General features: G+C 42.2%; 1 protein-coding gene across 6 annotated transcripts in view; it reads right to left on the bottom strand.

The window, feature by feature from the left end:
• Nucleotides 1–627: 627 nt before the first annotated feature.
• Nucleotides 628–26780, bottom strand: part of epha7 (eph receptor A7) — a 360855-nt gene continuing 334702 nt past the window's right edge. For all 6 annotated transcript variants that reach the window (XM_073057490.1, XM_073057489.1, XM_073057488.1 and 3 more), the window contains 3 exons: nucleotides 19478–19671; nucleotides 16490–16645; nucleotides 628–1161 (listed from right to left, as the gene is read on the bottom strand). In XM_073057490.1, coding sequence (XP_072913591.1) covers nucleotides 1047–1161; nucleotides 16490–16645; nucleotides 19478–19671 — 465 coding nt within the window. In that variant the 3' untranslated portion in view covers nucleotides 628–1046. The remainder of the gene's footprint in view (nucleotides 1162–16489; nucleotides 16646–19477; nucleotides 19672–26780) is intronic.

Here is a 26780-nt window from a genome sequence, read left to right on the forward strand (position 1 = left end):
TCTAATATCTGATCTACGGTACCTCAATTCTCCTTCCTGTCACATTCCATTTTATACTTCGTATTTCTGTTTGGACCAGGGTCGAACTAGTTCATTTAAATCATTTAGTTGACCATTGATTGCAGTTTTTTAAAATTTTTCTCTCCTAATTTTATATTTTAATGTTTTTGTCATCGCTATGTTTGCTAAGGTGCCATGCTATTTTTAGGAGGTCTGAAAAGCTGATATTGTACTTAAAAAATAATGATCTGTTTCATGGAACCTTCACACTTTCTTCATAATAGCTCCCTTTATGTTGACGTTTTTTTTTCTGCCTATTATCTTAAAGGTGAATAGAAGTTTCAGAAACTAGAAAAAGTCTTTTCTAAAGTCTCAGCAAATGATCTTACTCCTACCAGCAATGGATGGAATTCTTGAGAAACCAAGTTCCAAAAATGAAAGCCTTTTAAATTTAAATTACAATGTCTAACATGGCCTATAAGTTTCAGTATCATCACGTAGGTATCATAAAGTGGTAGATAGCAATAAATGGATGAATATTTAAGAACTGGGGTCGCAAGTGGTAGCTTTCCAATATAGCAAGTCAGTAAGAAGATGGCTGAATGAATACCATTCAGCAAGCACAAGTCTTGAAAACAATTTAATAGGTAAACCATAATATGAGGAGTGTCTTTGACAAATATAGTCTACATAAATTGATATGTACATTTTTTAAAAGCCCAGTAGACAAAAAAGGAGGTTAGAACTCTTGAAGTTTTGTGTTTTTTTTTTGTATGTTTTTTTTTCGGTGTAAAGTACTAAACGTTACAGGTAGTAGTTTCTTCATAATGCGCATGTTCCAGTCACTCTCGTTATGTGCTGTTAAAGGACCTCGTTGTTCTTTCAGCGACTTGGAGGAACATCGTTGCACACCTTCCCCTGAATCTCTGATCTGTCTCAGAAAGAAATGTAGAAGAGTGCTGAGTACTGACTGTACGAGCAGCAGATGGTATCTTCAGCACCCCCCCCAGGTCCGTTCCTTTTTGCTCATGGGGAGATAAGGTCCATTACACTTGAATCCCTGTGCCGTGCATCTGCATCATCTGGGCTCTCATAGTCTGAATGCTGCTCATTACTTTCTTCTGGTGGCCAACCAATGTGATCCCCAAGCTCATCACGTCCCTGTAGAACACAAAGCAGAGTGAATGGCCGCACAATACTAAAACAATGGACAAAGTTAAATCGATGTTTATGCATAAGATTTACAGACTGTGAAGTCTATGACAAATTCAGTGAGGGCCGTGCAGTGAGAACACACAGGTTATTAGGCAGAGTGCTAGTTCCATTTGTTTCTGACCATTTTCTCTCTCCTGTACTTGTATTTGCTATTTGAAAACTTTCAGGATGCTTTCCTACCCAGAAATTTCCTTCTGGAACTTTGCTACACCATGTCAAGTCTGTAAAAAAAGTTATTTTTCAGTTCAAGTTAGAACAGAGAGTTCTAACTCCCAGCTCACTCCCATTGACCTGCACCGGAAACATAGGCCTCCATACCCCTAATATCCACGTACCTATCCAAACTTTGGTTAAACGTGGAAATCAAGCTTAAATGCATCACTCATCGCACACCCTCACAATCTACTGAATGAAGAAGTTTCCCCTCATGTTTCCCTTAAACTTTTCACTCTGAACACCTGGTTGTAGTCCCATCCAATCTCAGTGGGAAAAAGCCTCTTTATTTTTACCCTATTTATACCCTCATAATTTTGTATACCTCTGTCAAATCTCTTCTCAATTTTATACATTCCAAGGAATAAAGTCCTAACCTATTCAATCTTTCCTTTTGACTCAGATCCTTTAAACCCGGCAACATCCCTGTAAATTTTCTCTGTACTCTTTCAACCTTATTTACATCTTTCCTATAGGTAGGTGACCAAAACTGCTCACAATTCTCCAAATTAGACCTCACCAATGTCTTACACAACTTCAATATTGTTTAAAGATGGCTCACAGTGACAGAACATACACCCAGAGGCTACTTTCCTATGGATCTAAGATCCTGGCTCCTTTCTTTCTGGTCCTGATGAAGCGTCTCGGCCCAAAGCGTCAACCTTTATTCCTTTCTGTAGACACCACTTGCCTGGGCTGCCGAGAGCTTCCAGCATATTGTGTGTGCCTTAGAGCCTCTTAAATCTCCCTGTTGTATCATGCTTTAACCACCACCCATGCACCCACCACTCTGAGCAACTTACCTCTGACATCCCCCCTCTACATTTTCCTCCAATCACCTTAAAATTATTCCCTGGAAAAAGCCCATTGGGGTAAATGATGCAGAATAGTATCTGCACCTTCTGTTCAGTCTCCAGTTCCACCCTCTTTCACTGGTCCTCTCTACTCTTTTTCAGTGAGAGTGCATTTATTTTTTGAAACTGCTTAACATTTGATTTGTCATTACCAGCACCGAAACCCCTGTACCTTTTTGCCTGCTGTTAATCTTGATACTTTATAATTAGCAATTTACTTGCAAACGTTTCGTCACCATACGAGGAGACATCATCAGTGTGCTGTTAATTCTGGTGTCTCCTCCAAAAGCTTGGCCTTTACATACTTTATCAATCAGGTGATTGGTTGCCATTTCAGAAACTCATTTGTGATGTGTCACTGATTGGCTGTGTGGCAAACATCGTGCGTTGTGGTCTGGAGTTCTGCCTGCATCGACTTATAAATAGGATTGAAGTCTATGTGTTTCTTTACAGAATTGCTCATGGAAAACCACACTTCTAATAATTCCCTTGTGGATCCATGAACATCAGCTGGGTGTAATGCAGCATGACCATCTCTGCCTAGTCTCTACCCATGGAGATCGAGAGGGGCACAAATTCGACCTGGCATCAGTGACAGTCATGCCACAAGCAAACACACAGCATGCAAGGGAATTGGTTGATAAGTATGTTTGGAGGACACACCACAATCAGCAGTGCACTCATGATGTCCCCTTGTACGGTGATAAAATGTTTGCAAGTAAATTGCCAAGATCAGAGAATAATTCAACCCAACCATCAACTGCCCGAGCTTCACATTTTCCGAATTATTTCCAACTTTGTATTATTTTCACTCCTTTTAAACAGTCTTGGCATTGCCCCAGATCTCTCAAAGCTGAGTACGTTTACCATTCACTGTTCAGTACTTGTGCCTCTATGGGTGACATTGAATTTTCTCTTTATTCTGCACATCTTGCTTCCTCAGACAAACTGGCAATATATCCACACTTTAAATGCAATACCCTTCCTGAGGTCACATTCACTGCATGAACAGCAGTGATCCCCAACGGTCAATCCCTGGGGTATTCCAAAGACCACTGCTAACCAATCCGAAGTGTCGTTATTAATAGCTGCTCCCGTTTTCCATTATCCATCCAATTCATTACGCAATTTACTATGTCTGGCTTTCAGTGAAGTCATGACATTTGAATGCTTGTGGGAAGTCAAAAATGCAAGAGTAATTGTTCCATTTTCCTGCACCCATACACACTGGAAAGCAGACTTGTGCCTCAGATGGGGAGTGTTGGACTGTGGATGATCAGTTTCCCTCTATAGGCTTCCAATAATCACAATTTTCCATCAAGTGCACTGAAGCAGAGATTTACATTGTCCTCATACCATTATCAATTTGTCAGCTGTGACCTTCCTGCAATGATGTGATGCTACAACATCTATTCTGATTATACCCTAATTGTTTTCTTAAGGTAGGCCTTTAAAATTTCTTGTCAGGCATCCAGCTGTCAGGATATCACTTTAGACTACTTTTCAAGCCTATAACCGATAGTGCCTTTATTTGTTCACAGTCCCTTTCCCACTTCCAAGGCAACCATTTTCCTGCCATTGCTGCCATTCCACAATCCTCAATTTCCCAGGAGATTGATATTTATTTATGTATTTAGAGATGCAGCACAGAACAGACTCTTCTGGTCCAATGAGTTACCCCACACAGCCACCCACCAATTTAACCCTAGCCTAATCACAGATTCCTTAATGTTGTCATATCCGGGGGCTGGCAGTAGGGGTAAGCTCCCAATAGCTATTAAATTCTTCCAACGGCATGCATCTCAAATAGCCTCTGACAACTAAGCCAGCTCCCGGCCTTCACATGTGGCTTAGATACGAAGCCTGGCGGAACCGTTTCTACTGTCAAGAGGAGGGGCAAAACTGGGTTACTGGCGCCTTAAAACCAGTCACTTTGGGCAGATTTGGCTCATCAGCTGTGGTTGGCAGCTCAGCTAGGAGGAGGAGCACTCTGATGTCAAACCTCCGCTGCCTCACGGGAGCTTCGGGAGTAAATCCTGAGGAAAAATCTGGAGCTGGAGTCCCTAAGGCAGTCTTACATTGAGTTCAACGCAACTCAAACTTGCAACTCCTGCGACACCACAGGTGCCAAACTGTATCGGTCTCTGCTGTTCCTTCGCATTTATCAGATGTGTGGAGAGGGGGAGCCTGCGATATGGGCAACAGCTTGCTCTCCATCTCCTGCCTTGCATATCATGTAGACAGCTAGGATGCAACGTCCATGGTCATTCCCGGCCAACCAAGGGCCTCTAATCACAAAACAGTTTTCAATGATCAATTAACCTACTAACCATTGCATCTGGGGGCTGTGGGAGGGAATCAACATGCACACATGAATAATGTTCAAATTTACTTACAGAAGATGCTGGAATTGAAATTCAAACACTGATGCTCCAAGCTGAAAATAGTGTTGCGCAGTTATGCTGCCACTTTGAGACTGAGCCCCAAAATCTCAAAGTGATAAAGTTTTTAATAGCTCACTATAAGTACAGATAAAATCTAGAGCAGGAGTTCCCAACCAGGATAATTTTCATGAATATCCTTTGAACCCTCTCCAGTTTCGACACATCCTTTCGAAGATATGGGGCACAAAACTGGTCACAATACTCCAAGTGAGACCTCACCAGTGCTTTATAAAGTCTCAACATTACTTCCTTGCTTTTATATTCTAGTCCTCTCGAAATGAGTGCTTACATCACATTACCTTCCTCACTATTGACTCAACATGCAAGTTAACCTTTAGTGGAGACAAATTAAGTTGTTCAGAATCACAAAATTACAGAGTGGATAAGCTAGTTCATGTTTTCACTCTCCATTGTTGGGTTTTATGGGCAAATTAGTGGTAAGGGCAGTATTCAGCTTGGCTCAAATAACTAACCAGCTTGTCAGCTCTCATGGTGTGTGCATCCAAAGTGTAGGCACTTGGACAGGCTATAAAGGAACTCTCAACATTCATGGAAAAGGCATGCAAAACAAACTGCAATGAAAGGAAAATTGGAAGAGGAAGAGAAGGAAAAAGATGCACAAGGGAACATGACTAATCATAACTAGCTCTAACGGCTGTGAATAGGAAAAAAATATTATTAAGAGATAAGAAGCAAAAAAAAACCCACACTAAATGGAATTTATTCCAAAACAAAAGTCTTTGATTTATTCTGTATTAGACTGTTAGGATGGGAAACAGCTTCCTCCCCTAGGCTGTGAGACTCATAAACTCCCTGCCACCACACAGGTCTCATCGGCTGTGAAGTGTCAGTGGTGTTATACTGTTTACTTTTTAACTTGGGTTATAAATGCATCTTAGGCTTCATGTCAATTTTTTGGAATACATGTTATTAATTGTTAATTTATTTATGGTAATATTACTTTATGTGTTGTGTGTGAGTTATATGTACAGTGTTGTGCACCTTGGTCCAGAGGAACACTGTTTTGTTTGGCGGTATGTACGTGTATGGCTGTATGTGAGTTATATGTACAGTGTTGTGCACCTTGGTCCAGAGGAACATTGTTTCTTTTGGTGGTCTACTGTACATGTAAACAGTTGAATGACAATAAACTTCAACTTGATACATAAGTAAAACAAGTGAGAGGAAAAGGGCTGTCAATTTCAGTCAAGTTAGCAAAATGTTGGTGATAGATCATCACAGTTGCATAGCCGTTGGCACTTCGCTTTACAGTGCCAGTAATTGGGGGTTCAATTCCCGCCACTGTCCTGTAAGGAGTTTGCACGTTTTCCCTGTGACCATGTGGGTTTCCTCCCACAGTGCCAAGACATATGGGTTAGTAGGTTAATTCGCCACATGGGTGTAATTGGACGATGAGGACTCTTTGGGCCTGAAGGGCCTGTATCTCTGAATTATCTGCATAATCTCCGTTTAAGTAATTAACTTATTTCTAGAAATGCCTCTGGTGTTTTTTACTCATGTTCCCTGACCCTATTCAAATGAATAGAGTCAGACAGTAGGCTGGACGTGAAATGCATCCTATACTTTAGCAATAATAAGATAGAGAGACACATTTTCACACATTGAGACCAAAATCCAAAATAAACCTAATCAGCCTTTGGAAAACAAATCTTGAATACACGAGATGCAGTGGAAAATTACAGGATAGACCAGGAAAGCCAGCTTAATTTAATTCGGATATACAGAACTGTGTGCCCTGGAGTGCTCCCGTAGAGTTGGGTGCAAAAGAAAATAAACACAACTGCAAGTGCTGGAAATCCACAGTCACACACACACAGGATCACACACACACATGCTGGAGGAACACGGCAGGTCAGTCAGTATCTATGAAGAGGAATAAACAATTGACATTTTGGGCTGAGACCCTCACCCTAAGGAGCTCCCTCTGGAGTGCTCTGTTGGCTTTTTGACATCTCACCGATGTCGTAGGCCTTAGAACAATTTGTGGATATCACTGATAATTAAAAGTTTAAATGCATAATTTTAACTAATTTTTTATAATAATCTACGAAAAATATAACTTTAATTAAAACCATCCAAAAAACTGAAATTAATGGATAATTAAGTAATTAATTTAAGAGAAACACCTTTTGCTCTTTTTTTTACACAAGCTCAGTGATTCCATTCAAATGAATAGTCACACAATAGAAGTACATCCCATACTTTAGCACTGAATTAATCTAACAAAACAGAGAAAACTAGAAACCTTTATCTGTGGAAAGAGAAACAAAGACTGCTTCAGGCTGAAGGGTCTATGATCTGAAAAGTCAACGGTTTCTCTTTCCACAAGTACAGCCTGACCTTCTGACTGGTTAATAATAATCATCATCACCATCATTATGTGCCACGTTGTATGATGTGGATGATCATGGTCTCTGGCCATGACTGCTCTTGGCAAATTTTTCTGCAGAAGAGGTTTGCCATTGCCTTCTTCTGGGCAGTGTCTTTACAAGACGGGTGACCACAGTCATTATCAATACTCTTCAGAGATTGTCTGCATGGTGTCAGTGGTCACATAACCAGGACTTGTGATATGCACCGGCTGCTCATACGGCCATCCACCACCTGCTCCCATGGCTTCATGTAACCCTAATCTGGGTGGGGGGTGTGGGCTAAGCAGAGGGAAGGAGCACCTTATACCTCATTTGGTAGAGACATACCTCCACCCCGCCATCCTATTAATGATTGCGTTTTTATAGGGCACTTTTCATACAAACGATGTTGTTCGAAGTGCTTTACAATGGGATAAAGTAGAAATAAAATTTTAAAAAATAAACTAAACAAGAAAATTAAAGATAAAAGGATGTTAGTTAAAACAAGGATGAATAAATAGGTTTTGAGCTGGTGTTTATTAGTTTCAACTGAGCCTGCATCCCTTATAAATTTCGGTATTGAATTCCACAGTTTGGGAGTGTGGTTCAAACGAGCTGACCTGCCAATTATCTTTTCAGGAAGACTGTTTGCATTTAAGAGCCCGGCGATTCCCCTGCTTTCTTTTTTATTTTCAGATTCCAAGTATCAGCAATTTTTGTTTTGACTCCTGCTCCTCAGTCAGTGCTTCACTGACAGGCTCGGTGCAAGTCCGATGCTTCTGTGCCCTCATTACCCTGTTTTATCAAGTGAGGCTCATTGGCACGAGTCTCCCCAGCATCCAGAACATCTTCGTAAGGCGATAGCTCAAAACGTTGGCACCTATCATTAAGGATCTCCATCACCTAGGACATGCCCCCTTCTCATTGCTACCAACAAAAGCCTGGAAATACACACTCAAGGTTTCAGGAACAACTTCTTCACCTCTGTCATCAGATTTCTGAATGGACAATTAACTCATAAACACTACCCCAGTAACACACACAAAAAGCTGGAGGAACTCAGCAGGCCAGGCAGCATCTACATTTTTCTCCAGTCCTGCTGAAGGGTTTTGACCTGAAATATTGACTGTAGTTTTTTTTTCCATAGATGCTGCCTGGCCTGCTGAGTTCTCCCAGCATTTTGTGTGTGTTGCTCGGATTTCCTGCATCTGTAGATAAGGAGCTGGTGGTGGACTTGAGGAGGGCTAAGGCACCAGTGACCCCTGTTTCCATCCAAGGGGTCAGTGTGGACATGGTGGAGGATTACAAATACCTGGGGATACGAATTGACAATAAACTGGACTGGTCAAAGAACACTGAGGCTGTCTACAAGAAGGGTCAGAGCCGTCTCTATTTCCTGATGAGACTGAGGTCCTTTAACATCTGCCGGATGATGCTGAAGATGTTCTATGAGTCTGTGGTAGCCAGTGCTATCATGTTTGCTGTTGTGTGCTGGGGCAGCAGGCTGAGGGTAGCAGACACCAACAGAATCAACAAACTCATTCGTAAGGCCAGTGATGTTGTGGGGGTGGAACTGGACTCTCTGACGGTGGTGTCTGAAAAGAGGATGCTGTCCAAGTTGCATGCCATCTTGGACAATGTCTCCCATCCACTCCATAATGTACTGGTTAGGCACAGGAGTACATTCAGCCAGAGATTCATTCCACCGAGATGTAACACTGAGTGTCATAGGAAGTCATTCCTGCCTGTGGCCATCAAACTTTACAACTCCTCCCTCGGAGTGTCAGACACCCTGAGCCAATAGGCTGGTCCTGGACTTATTTCCACTTGGCATGATTAACTTATTATTATTTAATTATTTATGGCTTTATATTGCTATATTTCTACACTATTCTTGGTCGGTGCGACTGTAACAAAACCCAATTTCCCTTGGGATCAATAAAGTACGTCTGTCTGTCTGTCTAGTCGGGGGACTGAGTTCAAAAGTCAGGAGATAACGTTGCAGCTCTATAAAACTCTGGCTGGACCACACTTGGAGTATTGTCTTCTGTTCTGGTCACCTCACTATGGGAAGTATGTGGAAGCTTTAAAGAGGATGCGGGGGAGATTTGCCAGGATGCTGCCTGGATTAGAGAACATATGCCTATTGAGGAAAGATCGAGTGAGTTAGGGTTTTCTCTAAACTATATTATTGTAATTTATAATTCTTTAAAATGTATTGCATTGTACTGCTGCCACAAAACAACGAATTTCACGACACATGCCTATGATATTAAGTCTTGATCCTGATCATGATTGTGATAGTAAAGTGTACGCCACAGCTCGGTGTCGACACCCAGCAAGTCGGTTTCCTCGGGCGCGAGGACAGTTTTGCTATTATGGGTTTGGGGGGGGGGGGGGGGGTGGTGGTGGTCAGGCAGAAGCTACATCTCAGTGAATCTCTCAATTAAAGCTCTCAAATTAATTAGGTTCAAATCACAAAGTCTAAGAAAATCTAAACTAAGCAAATTATAGTCGAAATTGAATTACATTTTATTGCCGGTTATTTGTAAAATCTTTTGGGGTTGTTCACTGCAATTTTCTAGGAAAACAGAAAATTAATAACCACCACTAATACTCAGCGTTCTGCTGCTTCCTATAATCAACACACCCATTTATAATGGCTGACTAAAGCAGGCAGTGCTCATCCCCAAGGGATTCCAGGATTTTTACTGGTGATTTAAGGATTAGAGCCTTGCATTCCTTGTAAAATCTGAAAATCCCGAGGCTTTTTCCCAAAACGAGGGACTAGAAACGACACTACTACTTTTTAATAGCGTTAAAGCAGCTTTGTGATCATCTAAAAGTGTTTGGGAATGTCTCAGAGATCGAGTGCCAAGAAATTAGACTGTATTCATTTACGGTGTGCTAAAACGCTGTTGCATTTAGCATTGGCGCCGAATTTATCTACTCGGGGAAAAAAAATGGGAAATTTTCCAAAAAAGACTTTGAAACAGAGTTGGTGTGGTTCACGCCCAAGAACTGCAGGCAGATGCTGTCCGAGCTCTCTGTTCCTGAAAAAGGGCAGATAAAGAGACCGTCCCCCTTCACCACCACTACGTTCACATCAGACTCTCCCTCACCACAGCCCCTCAGCACTCTTCATCCCCCCCATACATTGGCCCTTTACCGTTACTTGTATATTCTGTTTTATAAGATTGCATTATATTTATTATGTTTTTATGCTTACTGTATGTTTTTTATGTTGCATTGAATCTGAAGTAACAATCATTTCATTCTTCTTTACACTTGTGTACTGAATGACAACAAACATGCTCAAAAGTTCAAAGTTCAAAGTACATGTATATCGCCATATACAACCGAGAGTTATTTTCTGGCAGGCATATCCCGCACCTTGAATCTGAGCAGTGTAGAGAATTCGAGATTGTTTAATGTGATTTCCAGTACACAAGTGTAAAGAAGAACAAAATAATTATTACTCTGGATCCAATGCAGCACAAAAAACACAGTAAGATAAAGAACATTATAATAAACAATACCATAAATATAATACATAAGATAGCCTATATAAATAGATTGATTGTATGTCCATACTGTGACACTAGGGACAGGAGTGTCTGTACATAAGGTGATTCTGACAAGAAATGATTAAGTAATGGTGGTTGCGAATGTGGAGGCTGAGTTAGTGGATGGAGGTGTTGATCAGCCTCACTTAGTGGGGAAGTAACTGTTTTTGAGTCTGGTGGTCCTGGTGTGGATGCTATGTAGCCTCCTCCCTAAAGGGAGTGAGAAAGACAGTCCATGAGCAGGGTGGGTGGGTCTCTTCATGATGTTACTGGCCCTTTTACAGCACTTTTCTATATATATGTCCATGATGGTGGGTAGGTTGGTGCCGGTGATGCATAGCAACAGTTTTGAATCCCCGTTGACGAGCCTTCTTGTCCGCTGCAGTGAAGTTTCCATTCCAAGCAGTGATGCAGCACGTTAGGATGTGCGTCTGTAGAAGGATGTGAGTATTGATGCCCTTAGTTTGGGTGACATTCCTGTTTTGCAGCAGTGAGTATGAAACTGAGATATGGTAGAGGTCAATGTCTTCAGTTTGCAGTGATGCTGGGATGGCCGTGACCTCCACGGGTAGAGCTGTCCAGGCACATGTATGAAGTTGCACACAAAGTCTTGGCGACAAGGACAAAGAATACAATTTGGGTGCTAGCTCTTGACATTGCACACTTCAGGATGGGGATGAGTAATACTTGGCTATTCTGCAAGAACATATGAGCTGCAATTTCACGTGACCTTTTTCCAAAGGAGGAAATGGTTAATACCAGGGGGGATAGTTTTAAGGTGATTGGAGGAAAGTACTGGAGGTATGTCAGATGTTAGATCTTTAGCAGTGAGAGGTAAGTGTGTGAAATGCCCAGCCTGGGTGAAGGTAGGGGCAGATCCATCGGGGGAGTTTTGAAACTCTCAGGCTACATCCACACTAGACCGGATAATTTTGAAAACGCCGGTTTCACATAAAAATGATAGGCGTCCACATCAGGTGTTTTTGAAAATACCTCCATCCACATTAAAACGGGTATTTGGGCGAATCTCCTCCTACTGGGCATGTGCAGGACACATCTACAGAAAACAAGCGACATGTTTGGTGTCGAATCTCACTGTGAAAGTGCGCGTTTGTGCAGTTACAGACTAGAAAAACTTAAAAGGAAATTGCCAAACGATGGACAGCTGTTGGCTCTTGCGCAGGAGGACTTAAAACTAAAAAAATACTGGAGCATATGGAGGCAACCGGCAGGAACTTCATGGACGGTGTGACCCGGCTGACGACAAACATTGAAAAACTAACTCTGTTGCATTAATAAAGCCCCTTGTTAAATGTATAAAACGTGTCTGTATCAGTGTTATCTTGTATTTCCATACAATGTTACATTAGGCTGTAACACATCTATTGTCAGAGAAGTACTTGCATAAATAGGTAAACAACCTTCATACAAGCAAGGACAGAAAACAGGGCAAAGTAAGTACACTTATTTATTCAGTAAGTTATGGGTCAAAGTATTTGGTGAGTACATTTCTAACTCTTCTAGTTTCAGTCTCGTTGCCGTCTGTTCTGAAATTGTTAGATTGTTTGGGGGTTTGCGTTCAAGAAAACAATGGAATGCTGCCATCTGCTCCTGCACGTCACGACAGCGTTTCTAGAAATCTCTGGTCACCCCGTCCACATTACTCTGCCCAACCAGCGTTTTCAAATTTACACACTTTGGAGGGCGTTTTAGGAAAGCTCCATTTTCGGGGGAGGAAAATGCCATTTCAGTGGGGACGGAGGGTCAAAATGAAAAGAAAAAGCTTCGGTTACGGATTTATCCGGTCTAGTGTGGACGTAGCCTCAGGCACATGCGTGATAGAAAACTGGAGGATTATCTTTGAGGGAAGATTTAGATTGATCTTAGAGTAGGTTAAAAGGTTAGCACAACCTCATGTGCTAAAGGGCCTGTACACCGCTTTAATGCTCTATCTTCTACGTTCTTAAGGCTATTCCGGGGTGCCTAGGCGTGACTCGAGTAGCAGCAGTACTCTCAATGGATACGATTAAATATTCCCATTTCAGCCTGATACAGCGAAAAAGCACAACTGCTTCCAAGGTCAGTACAGTCAACAAAGAGTCTTAATGCATTTAAACAAACTTTCGCTGCTTAAAACCAATGGAAACAACACCAATTGTGGTCAGAAGTGCCCACAGAGGACACCTCGGAGGAAGCGTGGGTGTAGATCAGCGTTAGAAGTGCATTTAAGGAAACAGGATTTTAAACTCCCTATACCGACTATCTTGCTGGCGAACGTGCAGTTTCTGGTGAATAAAAATCGATGATCTCAGAGCCAGGGTGCTGAATCAGAGGGACATTAGGACCACGTGTGTCCTTTGTTTCACAGAATTCTGGTTAACCCCTTTCCTACTGGATGCAGCGATTCAGATCAGGATAGATCTATAGAGTCTCTCAAAAGCAGAGCTGGAGGAGTATGCCTCATGATCATCTCTTCTTGCACAAATTTATCAGTGTTGTCCCAATTCTGCTCACCAGACCTGGAATATCTAGCAGTAAAGTGACGTTCTTTTTAGTGCTGTCATGGGGTGATTTTGGTAGCAGTTTACATTTCACCTCAGGACAATGTCAAGCAGGCTTTAGATGATCTGAGCAAAGGGATTGACATGCATGAAACAGACAGACATACTTTATTGATCCCAGAGCACCCTAACGCCTTTACCATCATTTTGGGAGACTTTAACCAGACCAGTCTGAAAAAAATCACTAAGCAACTACTATCAACAGATCACTTGCAATACCAGAGGAAACAACAACTGGACCATTGCCACACCAACATCAAGAATGCCTATCGTGCTATTCCACGCCCTCACTTCAGGAAGTCTGATCACCTAGCTATACTTCTACTCCCTGAGTACAGGCAGAGACTGAAGACTACAGCATCAGCAGTGAGGAGCAAGAAGGTTTGGACAAGGGAAGCACAGGAATGCCTACAGGACTGCTTTGAATCGGTGGACTGGATTGTATTCAGGGATTCATCTTCAAACCTGAATGAGAATGCTGCAGTTGTCACCGACTTCACTAAAACCTGTGTGGATGAGTTTGTGACCACAAAGACTTACTGAACATTCCCAAACCAAAAGCTATGGATAAACCAGGAGGTACGTCGTCTACTGAAGGCTAGATCCGTGGCATTCAAGTCTGGTGATCCAGGCCTGTACCAGAAAACCAGGTATGATTTGCGGAGGGCTATTTCAAGTAACAATTTTGAACGAGGTTGGAGGTGACATCGGATGTAAGACAACTTTGACAAGGTTTGCAAGACATTATTTCCTACAAAGCAAAACCCAATAGTATGAATGGCAGCGATGCTTCACTACCAGATGAACTCAACACCTTCTATGCCCGCTTTGAAAGGGAGAATATAATGACAGCTGTGAAGATCCCTGCTGCACCTGATGACCCTGTCATATCTGTTTCAGAGGCCAATGTTAGGCTGTCTTTAAAGAGAGTGAACCCTTGCAAGGCAGAAGGTTCTGACAGAATACATAGTAAGGCTCCGAAAACCTGTGCCAACCAGCTAGCAGGAGTATTCAAGGACTTTTTCAACCTCTCACTGCTAGGGGTGGAAGTTCCCACTTGCTTCAAAAAAGCAACAATTATACCAGTGCCTAGTAAGAATAATGTGAACTGCCTTAATGACCATCGCCCAGTAACACTCACATCTACACTGGTGAAATGCTTTGAGAGGTTGGTCATGACTAGAATAAACTCCTGCCCCAGCAAGGACCTGGACCCATTGCAATTTGCCTAACGTCACAATAAGTCAACAACAAACACAGTCTCAATGACTCTCCAAACGGCTTTAGACCACCTGGACAACACAAACACCTACATCAGGATTCTGTTCATTGATTATAGCTCAGCATTTAATACCATCATTCCCACAGTCCTGATTGAGAAGTTGCAGAGCCTGGGCCTCTGTACCTCCCTCTGCAATTGGATCCTCAACTTCATAACTGGAAGACCACAATCTGTGCGGATTGGTGATAAAATCTCCTCCTCGCTGACGATCAACACTGGTGCACCTCAGGGGTGTGTGCTTAGCCCACTGCTCTACTCTCTATATACACATGACTGTGTGGCTAGGCATAGCTCAAAAACCATCTATAAATTTGCTGACGATACAACCATTGTTGGTAGAATCTCAGGTGGTGATGTGACAGCTTACAGGAGTGAGATATGCCAACTAGTGGAGTGGTGCCACAGCAACAACCTGGCACTCAACATCAGTAAGTTTTTAATGAGGTCACCCCTCATTCTTGTAAATTCTAGTGAACACAGGCCTTGAGCCTTCGGCTATACAGCGGCTATACTTCATTAAAAGTTTGAAGAGATTTGGCATGTCAACAAGTACACTCTAAAACCTCTGTAGATGTACCATGGCGAGCATTCAGACAGGCTCCATCACTGGCTGGTATGGAGGGGCTACTGCACAGGACCGAAAGAAGCTGCAGAAGGTTGTAAATCTTGTCAGCTCCATCTTGGGTACTAGCCTACAAAGTACCCAGGACGTCGTCAGGGAGCAGTGTCTCAGAAAGGCAGCATCCATTATTAAGGACCTCCAGCACCCAGGGCATGCCCTTTTCTCACTGTTACCATCAGGTAGGAGGTACAGAAGCCTGAAGGCCCACACTCAGTGATTCAGGAACAGCTTCTTCCCCTCTGCCATTTGAATCCTAAATGGACATTGAATCTTTGGACACTACCTGACTTTTTTTTAATATACAGGATTTTTGTTTTTGCACATTTAAAAAAATTCTATTCAATATACATAATCGATTTACTTGTTTATTTATTATTATTTTTCAAATTTTATTTATTACTATTTTTTTCTCTGCTAGATTGTACTATTACATTGTACTGCTGCTGCTAAGTTAACAAATTTCACGTCTGATTCTGATTCTAATATTATTTATTCACAGGGCAGAAATGGCTTCTACAGAGAGGCATACCTTTAAACTTTCTGGATGTCAGGGTGGAAATATATCTCTATCAAAGGAGGTGTGAGACGCTCCTTCTCTCCATTAGCCTGCAGGTCACCCTTGGGCAAGGTGTAGCACCTGCTTAGCCCCCCAATCAGGATCACGTGAAGCCATGGGAGTAGGTATGAGCAGCTGGTGCATATCACAAGTTCTGGTTACGTGACCACTGACAGCAGGCAGACGATCTCTGAAGAGTATTGAAAAGGGCTGATGTCACCTGACTTGTAAAGACACTGCCCAGAAGAAGGCAATGGCAAACCACTTCTGTAGAAAAATTTGCCAAAAACAATTATGGTCATAAGAGCATGATCGCCAATGCCATCTGAAATGGCACATAATGATAATGATGCTGTTAACTTTAAAGTGTTTGGAAGAAAATGTAGGGGGGGGGGGGAATGTCAGAGACTGGTTTATTACACAGAGAGTGGTAAGTTGATAGAACACCCTGCCAGAGGTGGTGGTAGAGGCAGATACATTATAGGTGTTGAAGAAACTTTCAGACTGGTACATGGATGAAAGAAAAATGAGGGACTCAGTGGATTGACCTTACAGATCGTGCAGATTGGTACAGCATTCTGGGCCAAATGGTCACACTGTGCAGTAGTGTTTGATGTTCTATGTTATATTTCAGACAAGCAAGCTCACCAGATTGCTCAATATGGATTTCTTTGTAGAATGAAATCAAATTTTTAGGACAAGGTATTCCAACTTAATTACGGAATTAAAACTATTAAGCTTTCTTCTCATTCCTTTGTTGTGTGGTCAACGGAGTCAGATTTTGATTTTTGGCATTTAACTCACTCAATGGTCATCCTTGCCACTGACTCCAGCGTGCTGTACCCTGCGGCCGTGAAGTTATCCTTGTATCGCTCCATCTTGATGGCCTCCAGCCAATCGCCTACACCACGGAAGGAGGTGAAGTCGAGGGTATTCTGATCGAGAAGTGGATTGATTGGTCTGTACGGGGTAAGATGAGATAAAATTACCTCAGCTGATACACTCCCAATGTTGTAAGCAAATCACAGAGTCACATTAGAAAGAAAACAGTCATCACCTAACTAAAGGAAAGATAACAATAAGATTGAAAGTGTTGGGAGAATATTTACAAGGATGTTGTCTGGACCAGAGTTATAGGGAAATGTTGAATAGATTAGGACTTTATTCCCTGTAATGAGGGAAGATTTGATAGAGGAATACAAAACTCTGAAGGGTTTAGGTAATATAAACGGAAGCAGACATTTTTTCACTGAGGTTGGGTGAGACTAGAACTGGAGGTTATGCGTGAAATATTTAAGGGGAGCCTGAGGTGGAATTTCTTCACTCAGAGGGTCATGTGGGTGTCAGCAGAAGTGGTGGATGTGAGTTTGATTTCAGTACTAAAGAGAAATTTGGTTAAGTATGGAGCGCTATGGTCCAGGTGGGACTAGGCAAAATAATAGTTTGGCATGGGCTAGATGGGCCACAGGGCCTGCTTCTGTGTATAATGTTCTATGTATCCATGACATGGTAAATCATTTAACTGACAGCTTAATAATGTCTGGAGAATCCGAATGGAGCAAAATATTCTCATTGGTGGTTAACTTGTAAATGTGTGGCTGTTTGAACCAAGACATTATGAAAGCCTTTGTTTAAAAGGAGAGCAAGTTGTGAGCAGGGAAGCTCCAAAGGGAGAGCCCAAGCTTAGTCTCAAACCCTGTAATAGCGACTATTCTATAAATTTCCCAAGTATGCCTACAGGAAAATGAATCTCAGGGTTTTATTTGGGGACATATATGTACTCTGATAATAAAATTTACTTTGCACTTTGATCATCTAACTTATCTATATTTCTCATAACTTTACATATATCTGTCAGGTATCCCTTCAAGTGGTGGGGTAGAGGTACGGCTCTACCAAAGGAGGTGTCAGGCACTCCTTCCCTTTGCTAGCCTGCAGGTCACCTTTGAGCAAGGTGTAGCACCTACTTAATCACTCAGTCAGAGTCACGTGAAGCCATGGAAGCTGGTTGCGGGTGTCGTATGAGCAACTGGTGCATATCACAAGACCTGGTTGTGTGAACACTGACGCCAGGTAGACAATCTCTCAAGAGAATTGATAATGGCTGGGGTCACCCATCTTGTAAAGGCATTGTCCAGAAGAAGGCAATGGCAAACCACTTCTGTGAAAAATTACTGTAGACCATGATCGCCCACGTTTTACGACATGGCACATAATGAACATATCTTGAGAGCTATGTCTCCTATTTCTGGTCTCACTTGTCAGTGGAAACAACTTATTTTCTCTATCTTATTAATCCGTTTTATAATTTTATATGTTTCTGTAAGATTCCCTCTCCATTCTTCTGAATTCCAGCAAATATAGTCCCAGGTGACCCAATCTCTCCTCAAAAGCCAACACCCTCATCTTTAGAGATAACTTACTGAAACTTCTCTGCACCACCTCCAAATGCAATAAATCTCCTCTCAAGTAAGGAGAGCAGGACTGCCCAGACTACTCCAGGTACGGTCTCATCAGTATCGTCGAGTTGCAGCTCACTTCCCTTAACTTAAATACAATCTCTCTCACAATAAAGGCCAACATACCATTGCCTTCTTGATAACTTGTGCCTGCAAACCAAACTTTTATGATTCCATGCACAAACACTCTCAAGACCCTCTGCACAACAGCCTGCTGCAAACGTTCAGCATTTTGATCTTGTATTTTCCCTTCCATGTGCTTACATTGGCATCATGGTCGATAGAGTTTTTATGCTGAACTCTACAATTTCTGAAACAACCTGTGTTAATGAATAGAAATTCAAGGCGTAGGCATCCTTAAAAGATGAAGATTATTTTATTTTGCCATATGTACATTGAAACATATAGTGAAATGCGACAAACACCATCCGAAAAGGATATTTTTCCATTGAGGTTGGGTGAGATTTCAATTAGAGGTCAAGGGTTAAGGGTGAAAGGTAAGAATTTTAAAGGGAACATGAGGGGACTTCTACACTGAGAGGGCTGTGAGTGTGTAGAATGAGCTGCCAGAACAAATGGTGCATGTGGGATCGATTTCAACCTTTAAAAGGAGTTTAGATAGGTACATAGATGATAGGAGGGCGATGGTCTGGGTGCTGAGCAATGGGAGTAGGTAGTTTAAATGGTTTTGGCATGGACTAGATGGGCCAAAGGGCCTGTTTCTGTGCTGCTTGCTTATTTGTTGATTGACGGAGAGAGATACAGCATGGAATGGGACTACAGGCTCTTCGAGCCGTGCCGCCAGCAGCCTCCCAATCCTAGCCTAGTCACAGGACCATTACAATGAACAACTAACCTATTAACCAGTATGCCTTTAGATTGTGGGAGGAAACCAGAACACCCACGTGTTCCACAGAGAGGATATACAAACTCCTGATGGAGGATCGCAGGATTGAACTCGCAGTTTGACGCCCTGACCTGTAATAGCGTTGTACTGACTGCTACTCTACTGTGTGTGTGTTCATAAGCTTCGGGCACGAACACAGCGCACTCAGAACTTACCAACCATAACCAATCGGCGGAAAACGGATCACCCAGGGAGAACGTAATGACTGCGGTGGGAATTCAACCTTGATCCTACAGCTTGTGCTGTAAAGAGTCATGCTAAAAGCTATGCTACTGCACTGAACTACCAAGAACAGAAGCCATCATGATTGAACCTGTAACTCCACGTCCTTAACACTTGCACTTATGCAAAACTCTGATTGTCCTCCTGCCAATCCTTCCTGCCACCATTGCTATGCAGTAGAGCTGTGTCCATATTCTCCCTCACCTACTGCAAGTCCCCACAGGAACCTTCAGGCTGTTTGGATTCCGGATCATTTTGTCCAGGATGCCGACTATCTGGTCAAACTTGGGTCTCTCACTGCGTTCTTGTTGCCAGCAGTCGAGCATCAATTGGTGAAGACCAGGTGGACAGTCCATGGGAGCAGGGAGACGATAACCCTCCTCGATAGCCTTTATAACCTTGACGACAAAGAGATGGAAGTAGATTAGTGCATTAGAATCAGAATCAGGTTTATTATCACTGATATTTGTTGTTTTGTGGTGATAGTACAATGCAATACAAAAAAAAGTACTTTAAGTTACAATGACAAATTTGGGGGTAGCAGGGTGGAGATACATCTCTACCAAAGGAGGTGTAAGGCGTTCTTTCCCTCTACTAGCCTGAGGTCACCATTGGGCAAGGTGAGGCACCAATCAGAGTCATGTGAAGCTACGGGAGCAGGTGGTGGACGGTGGTATGAGCAGCTGGTGCATATCATAACTCATGGTTATGCAACCACTGACACCAGGCAGGCAATCTCTGAACAGTATTGATAATGGCTGGGGACACCCATCTGTAAAGACACTGCCCAGAAGAAGGCAATGGCAAACTATTTCTGCAGAAAAAATTGCCAAAAACAATCATGGTCATTGAAAGACCATAATCGCCCACGTCATTCGACAGGGAACATAATGATGATGATGACAAGAAATATATGAAAAATTAAAAAGTAGCTTAGATAGACATATTGATGATAGTAAAATGGAGGGTTATATAGGAAGGAAGAGTTAGGTTGATCTTAGAGTAGGTTAAAAAGTCGGCACAATATCATGGGTTGAAAGGCCTGTTCTGTGCTCTATGTTAAAAAGAGAACAAAATAGTGAGGTGGTGTTCATGGGTTTATCATCCGTTCAGAGATCTGGTGGCAGAGAAGAAGTTTTTCCAAAGGTATTGAATGTGTCTTCAGGCTCCCGTAATTCCTCCACTATGGTAGCAATGAGAAGAGGGTAAAGCAAGTTCTCCCACACTTGAAAATAATTCACCAGCAAAGTCATACTGCACTTAGGAAATGCTTTTGATTTCAAGGTGGACAGACTTGCAATTTCTTGTTTGAAATAGACTCATGCCACTCCTGTTTTGTTGACTACCAGCAGTACCGATGAGAGAATATATCTACTGCTTTCCGTTGACAAGATCAGCTTGGCTCCTTGTTGTTTGCCTTAAGTTACATAATGATTCAGAGAAATATTGTGGGTTCCTTTAGAACAGAGATGAGGAGGAATTTTTCTTAGCCAGAGGGTGGTGAATTAGTGGAATTCAATGTCACAGACAGTTCTAAAGGCCAAATCATTTGGTATATTTAAAGCAGAGGTTGATCAATTGTAATATCATAAGGTAGAGGAGCAGAATTAGACCATTTGGCCCATCAAGCCTGTTCCATTTCATCATGCCTGATCCATTTTCCAACTCAGTCCCAATCTCCTGCATTCTCTCTGTAACCCTTCATGCCTTGACCAATCAAGAACCTATCAACCTCTGCCTTATATATATGCAATGACTTCACCTCCATAGCTGCTCATGGCAATGGATCCCACAGATTCTCCACCCTTTGGCTAAAGAAATTCCTCTTCATCTTCATACTAAGTGGATATCCCCATATTCTGAGTCTGTGTCCTCTTGTCCTAGATTCCCCCACCAAAGGAAACAACCTCTCCATATCCACTCTGTCAAGGCCTTTCAACATTCGAAAGGTTTCAATGAGATCCCCCCTCACTCTTATGCCTTATGGTCTATGTATCAACCTTGTGAATGAAGCAGGTCTTGTTTCAAGAGATCAGCAGCTACCTGGCTGACCTGGAAGTTAGCCTAACAATATTCTCAGGGTAATGTGGAAGATAGCAGTGCTGATGAGAGAATACATCCATTTCTTTGAGGAGATCAGATTGACTCCCAGTTGCTCATATTAAGTTGAATATTGATTCAAAGAAACAGTGTGAGTCCCTTTAGAACAAAGATGAGGAGGAATTTCTTTAGCCAGAGGGTGGTGATACTGTGGAACCTGTGGCTGGCCAAGTCAATGGGTATACTTAAAGTGGAGGTTGATAGATTCTTGATTAGTCTGGATGTCAAGGGTTACAGAGAGAAGGCAGGATCAGGTGAATGAGGTTGAGAGGGAAATTAAATCAGTTATGATTGAATTGAGGAGCAAATACTAGGCTGAAGGGTCAAATTCTACTCCTGTGTCTTATATCCAAATCAACCAGGCCTTGTTTCAAAAGCAGTGCACCCGATTGACTTTGAAGTTAGATCCACATTTTCTCAGGCTAATCTAACACAAAATTTGGAAAAGTGGTAGCAGGGGATGAATCTTGCCACTTGACTGGCTCTGAGTAGGAGGGAATGGAAATTGCTTCTCTGCTGTTGTTTTGCTAACTATCTCTATTCCCTTTTCTGACAGTACGATTAGCATCAACACTGAGGGCTGTCACGCAGTAACATCCAGATACTGTTAATGCTTAAATTGTGATCCCAGGAGAACAGCACTGATCTGGAAACCTACAGCCATATTCCTTTCCTCCTGAACCATTTCAAATTCACATCCCCTTTAGGCCATGGGTTTTGTTTTTTGTTGATCCATAACAATCTGCAAAAGGGGGGAGAGGGAGAAGGCTGACATGATAAGACAGAACGTGAAGAAGGTTTTAAAGCAGATTTTGACAGGATTTGACTTTGGGCCCTACTGATGATGCTGTCATATCCGCAGATGGTTGCTAGATGCTTGGTTTCAAATCTCTGCTGAATAAGACGCAGCCTCACCTTACAGTTGCTTCCCTTCTCAAATACAAAACCACTTTTGATTTACTCTCTTCTCACCAGAGGAGAGCAGAGTTCTGCAAACTGTATAGATGATCCTGAATAGTTTCTGGTGTTTACTTATCATAAATAATCTTAAATAGGCAGCACAGTAGAATGCAACAGTTAGCGCAAAGCTATACAAGGGCCAGCTGTAAGATCGGGTTTGATCCTCGCTGCTGTCTGTAAGAAATGTCAACATTCTCCCTGTGACTGTGTGGGCCTCCTCCAGGAGCTCCTTTCCCCGCCCAACTTCCAAAAGACGTACGGGTTAGGGCTAGTAAGTTGTGTTGGTGCTAGAAGCTTGGCGATGCTTGTCCAGCACAATCCTCATTGATTTGACTTGCTGCAAATGACACACTTCACTCTATGTTTCGATGTATATCTGACAAATAATATTTTATTTCTTGTTAAATATTCATTGTGTAAAATAAGCTGTTTATGTATTTATTTTTGAAGAAGAAAGATTACCATGCATCAACAAAGGTAATTAGACCTAAACCTGATTCAAGCAACACGCACAACACGCTGGAGGAACTCAGCAGGTCGGGCAGCATCTGTGGAAATGAACAGTCAACGTTTCGGGCTGAGACCCTCCGTCAGGATGAAAGGTCTTGGCCCGAAATGTTGACTGTTCATTTCCATGGATGCTGCCTGACCTGCTGAGTTCCTCCAGCGTGTTGTGCGTGTTGCTTTGACCCCAGCATCTGCAGAGTACTTTGTGTATCTGATTCAAGCAGTGACATTCCATTGGGAATTTAATTCCTAAAACAACACAATGTGTTACAGTCATTTCCAAGAACTTTATTAAACCCTGATACCTTCCCTGAAGGTGGACTCTCATCTGGATAGGGTGGTGAAGAAAGCTTTTGGTATGCTGGCCTTTATAAATCAGAGCATTGAGTATAGGAGTTGGGATGTAATGTTAAAATTGTACAAGGCATTGGTAAGGCCAAATTTGGAGTATTGTGTACAGTTCTGGTCACCGAATTATAGGAAAGATGTCAACAAATTAGAGAGAGTACAGAAGAGATTTACTAGAATGTTACCTGGGTTTCAGCACCTAAGTTACAGAGAAAGGTTGAACAAGTTAGGTCTTTATTCTTTGGAGTGTAGAAGGTTGAGGGGGAACTTGATAGAGGTATTTAAAATTATGAGGGGGATAGATAGAGTTGACATGGATGGGCTTTTTCCATTCAAACAAGAGGACATGAGTTGAGAGTTAGGGGGAAAAAGTTTAGGGGTAACACGAGGGGGAACTTTACTCAGAGAGTGGTAGCTGTGTGGAACGAGCTTCCAATAGAAGTGGCAGAGGCAGGTTCGATATTGTCATTTAAAGTAAAATTGGATAGGTATATGGACAGGAAAGGAATGGAGGGTTATGGACTGAGTGCAGGTCGGTGGGACTAGGTGAGAGTAAGCGCTCGGCACGGACTAGAAGAGCCGAGATGGCCTGTTTCCGTGCTGTAACTGTTATATGGTTAAAAGGAAACTCCGCTCCTTTTTGCATTTTAAAGGGATCACAACCACCAAGTTATTTAAATGGAGACACAGAATGTCCTGTTTCATAACTTCAAAACATTCAATTAATGCAAAGGAAGACATGGGAGTCCAAAATGTGGGTGTAACTTTGAGCGTACTTTAAGCGAGGCGCGCAGGTATCACATGGTGGCGTGATGACATATGTAATTCATATATTTATACTTATAACCCATGATGAATTATTTAAAGGAACAAGAATGCTTAATGATTACTCAAACATTATTTAAATATTAAATACACAACACAGAAGACTACCAATGCTGCAATCCGGAGCTGGAGAAATGCAGCGGGTGAGGCTCATCCTTCAAGGCAGAGGGGTGGTTGATGCTTTGAGTTGAGTCCCGGCATCAGGGTTGAGAGTATTGCATGGGAAATAGCCATTTTTATATAAAGTCACAGAAAAGTGCACCCAGAAACCGGCCCTTTGTCCCATCCAGTCCATGCTAAACAAGTTATTCTGCCTACTCCCAATTCCCTGCACCAGGACCATAACCCTCCGTATCTCTACTATCCATGTACCTATCCAAATTTTTCCTGAACATTGAAATTGAGCTTGCATGCACCACTTGTGCTGGCAGCTCGTTCCACACGCTCACGACCCTCTGAGTGAAGTTCCTCCTCATGTTCCCCTTAAACTTTTCACCTTTCACCCTTAACCCATGACCTCTAGTTGTAGTCCCACCTCAGTGGAAAAAGCCTGCTTGCATTGACCCTACCTATAACTCTTGTAATTTTGCATACCTCCATCAAATCTCCTCTTGATCTTCTACATTCCAAGGAATAAAGCCTTCAATACTTTTGATTTACGAAGGCCAATATGCTGAAAGCTTTCTAAATGACCCTATCTACATGTGACACCACTTTCCAATTAATTATGGACCTGTATTCCCAGATACATTTGTTCTAACACACTCCTCAGTATCCTACCATTTTACAGGGATAAGAGAGAGTGTTACTTCAAATCTTTCCCTCCATTAAACCGGGTTTCTCTATGCTATTTCCTTTAAATTTCCAGATGGAATATGTATCTGTATTATAACTGACCTTTAGATATTGGGAATCACATTTAGACACATTAATAAGAGGTTTGATATATTTTTGTCATCTTGATGGATTTGTTTCTGTCATGAACAGTATCTCATCTTTTTGCTTTATAGAGTCATAAAGCACGACAGCACCAAAACAGGCCCTTTGGCTAACCTAGTTCATGCTGAACTGTTACTCTGCCTAGTCCCATCCTTCTCCATTGCATCCATGTACTTATCTATCTACCTGATAGTGCCATAGTAGTGCAGCAATTAGTGCTGCACTACAGCTTGGGGCATCAGAGTTTGGAGAGTAATCTTAGCATCATCTGTAAGGATTCACTATGTTTTTCCTGTGGAATGCATGGGTTTCTCCAGGTGCTCCAGTTTCCTCCTGCAGTCCAAAGATGTACCAGGTAGGTTAATCGGTCATTGTAAATTGTCACATGATTAGGTTAGCGTTCAATCAGGGTTGTTGGGTGGTGCTACTCGAAGGGCCAGAAGAGTTTATTCAGCGCTGTATCACTAAATGAAATAAATAGACAATAACCCAAGCTTCTCTTCAATGCTGCACTTGAACCCGCATCCACTTCTGTGCAATGCTTTTCACATCTATCAACTCAAGTAACAATAATTTTATCTTTTTAATCTGATTTGTCCTGTCATCCTGCACAGTTACCACAGGTTGTATCTCAAATCACCATCCTTGAGTCCCTTTTCTTAGTAACCCATACCATTAATGTACAATCCCTTCATAACATCTACAATCACAGTCATGTTCCACACCAAGTCTAAACCCACCTTGCTATATCTATAATGTCTCAGCTTTGGGAGACACCTTGTCTGTGAGGTGCTACATAAAGTCACAGAGCACTACAGCACAGAAACAGGCTCTTTGGCCCAACTATTATTATCCCTCGTCCCATGGACCAGCACCCAGACGACAGCTGTCCATAACGTTCCTATCCATCTTCTCTTAAATACTGTGACTGAATGCACTGGCAGCTCATTTCACACTTGCACTGCCCTCTGAGTGAAGGGATTCTCCCCTCAGGTTCTTCATAGAACAACTTCAAATCTGGATCTTTTTACCCCAATGTTTTATAAGATCTTTGATGTCTGTCATTCCATTCACTAGAGCTAACAAATCATGAGTTGACTTGCATTTACAGTGATCCAACTTTTTTGTGTGTTGCCTGCATAGAAGTAATTGTCATTTTTATTTCTTCAGTTAGGGCTAATTGAGGGCCTGACATGTTTCAAATCTATTTATACAAATGAATACATTGATTAAATATTATCTTGATAGAATGGCCTCTCACCTTACAGATAATTCCCATCAAGCTTGGAACACTGGGAATTTATAATTATCCTGCAGTGGAATTTCAGGTTTGTTATCTAGTGGTTCTGGAAATACCTCATTTGGAGTATTGTCAGCAGTTTAGGGCCTCTTATTTAAGGAAGGATGTGCTGACATTGGAGAGGGATCAGAGAAGATTTACATGAATGATTCTGGGAATGAGAGGCTTATTGTATTACAAGCTAGGGCCTTCACTAGCTTGAATTTAGAAGAATGCGGGGTGAGGGGTGGGGGTGAGTCTCACTGAAACCTATCAAATGGTGAAAGGCCTCAGTAGAGTGGATGTGGAGAAGCTATTTCCTGTGGTAGGGGTGTTTAGGACCAGAGGACACAGCTTCAGAACAGATGGATGTCGTCACTTTAGAATGGAGATGAGAATGAATTTCATTAGCCAGAAGGTCGGGAATCATTGAAATACATTGCCACAGGTGGCAGTGGAGACCAGGACACTGGGTTTGAGAGGGATGATAGATCAACCGTGATGAAATGGCGGAGCAGACTCAATGTGTCGAACGGCCTAATTCTGCTC

Source organism: Hemitrygon akajei, chromosome 9 (assembly GCF_048418815.1).
Source record: "Hemitrygon akajei chromosome 9, sHemAka1.3, whole genome shotgun sequence".
NCBI lineage: Eukaryota > Metazoa > Chordata > Chondrichthyes > Myliobatiformes > Dasyatidae > Hemitrygon > Hemitrygon akajei.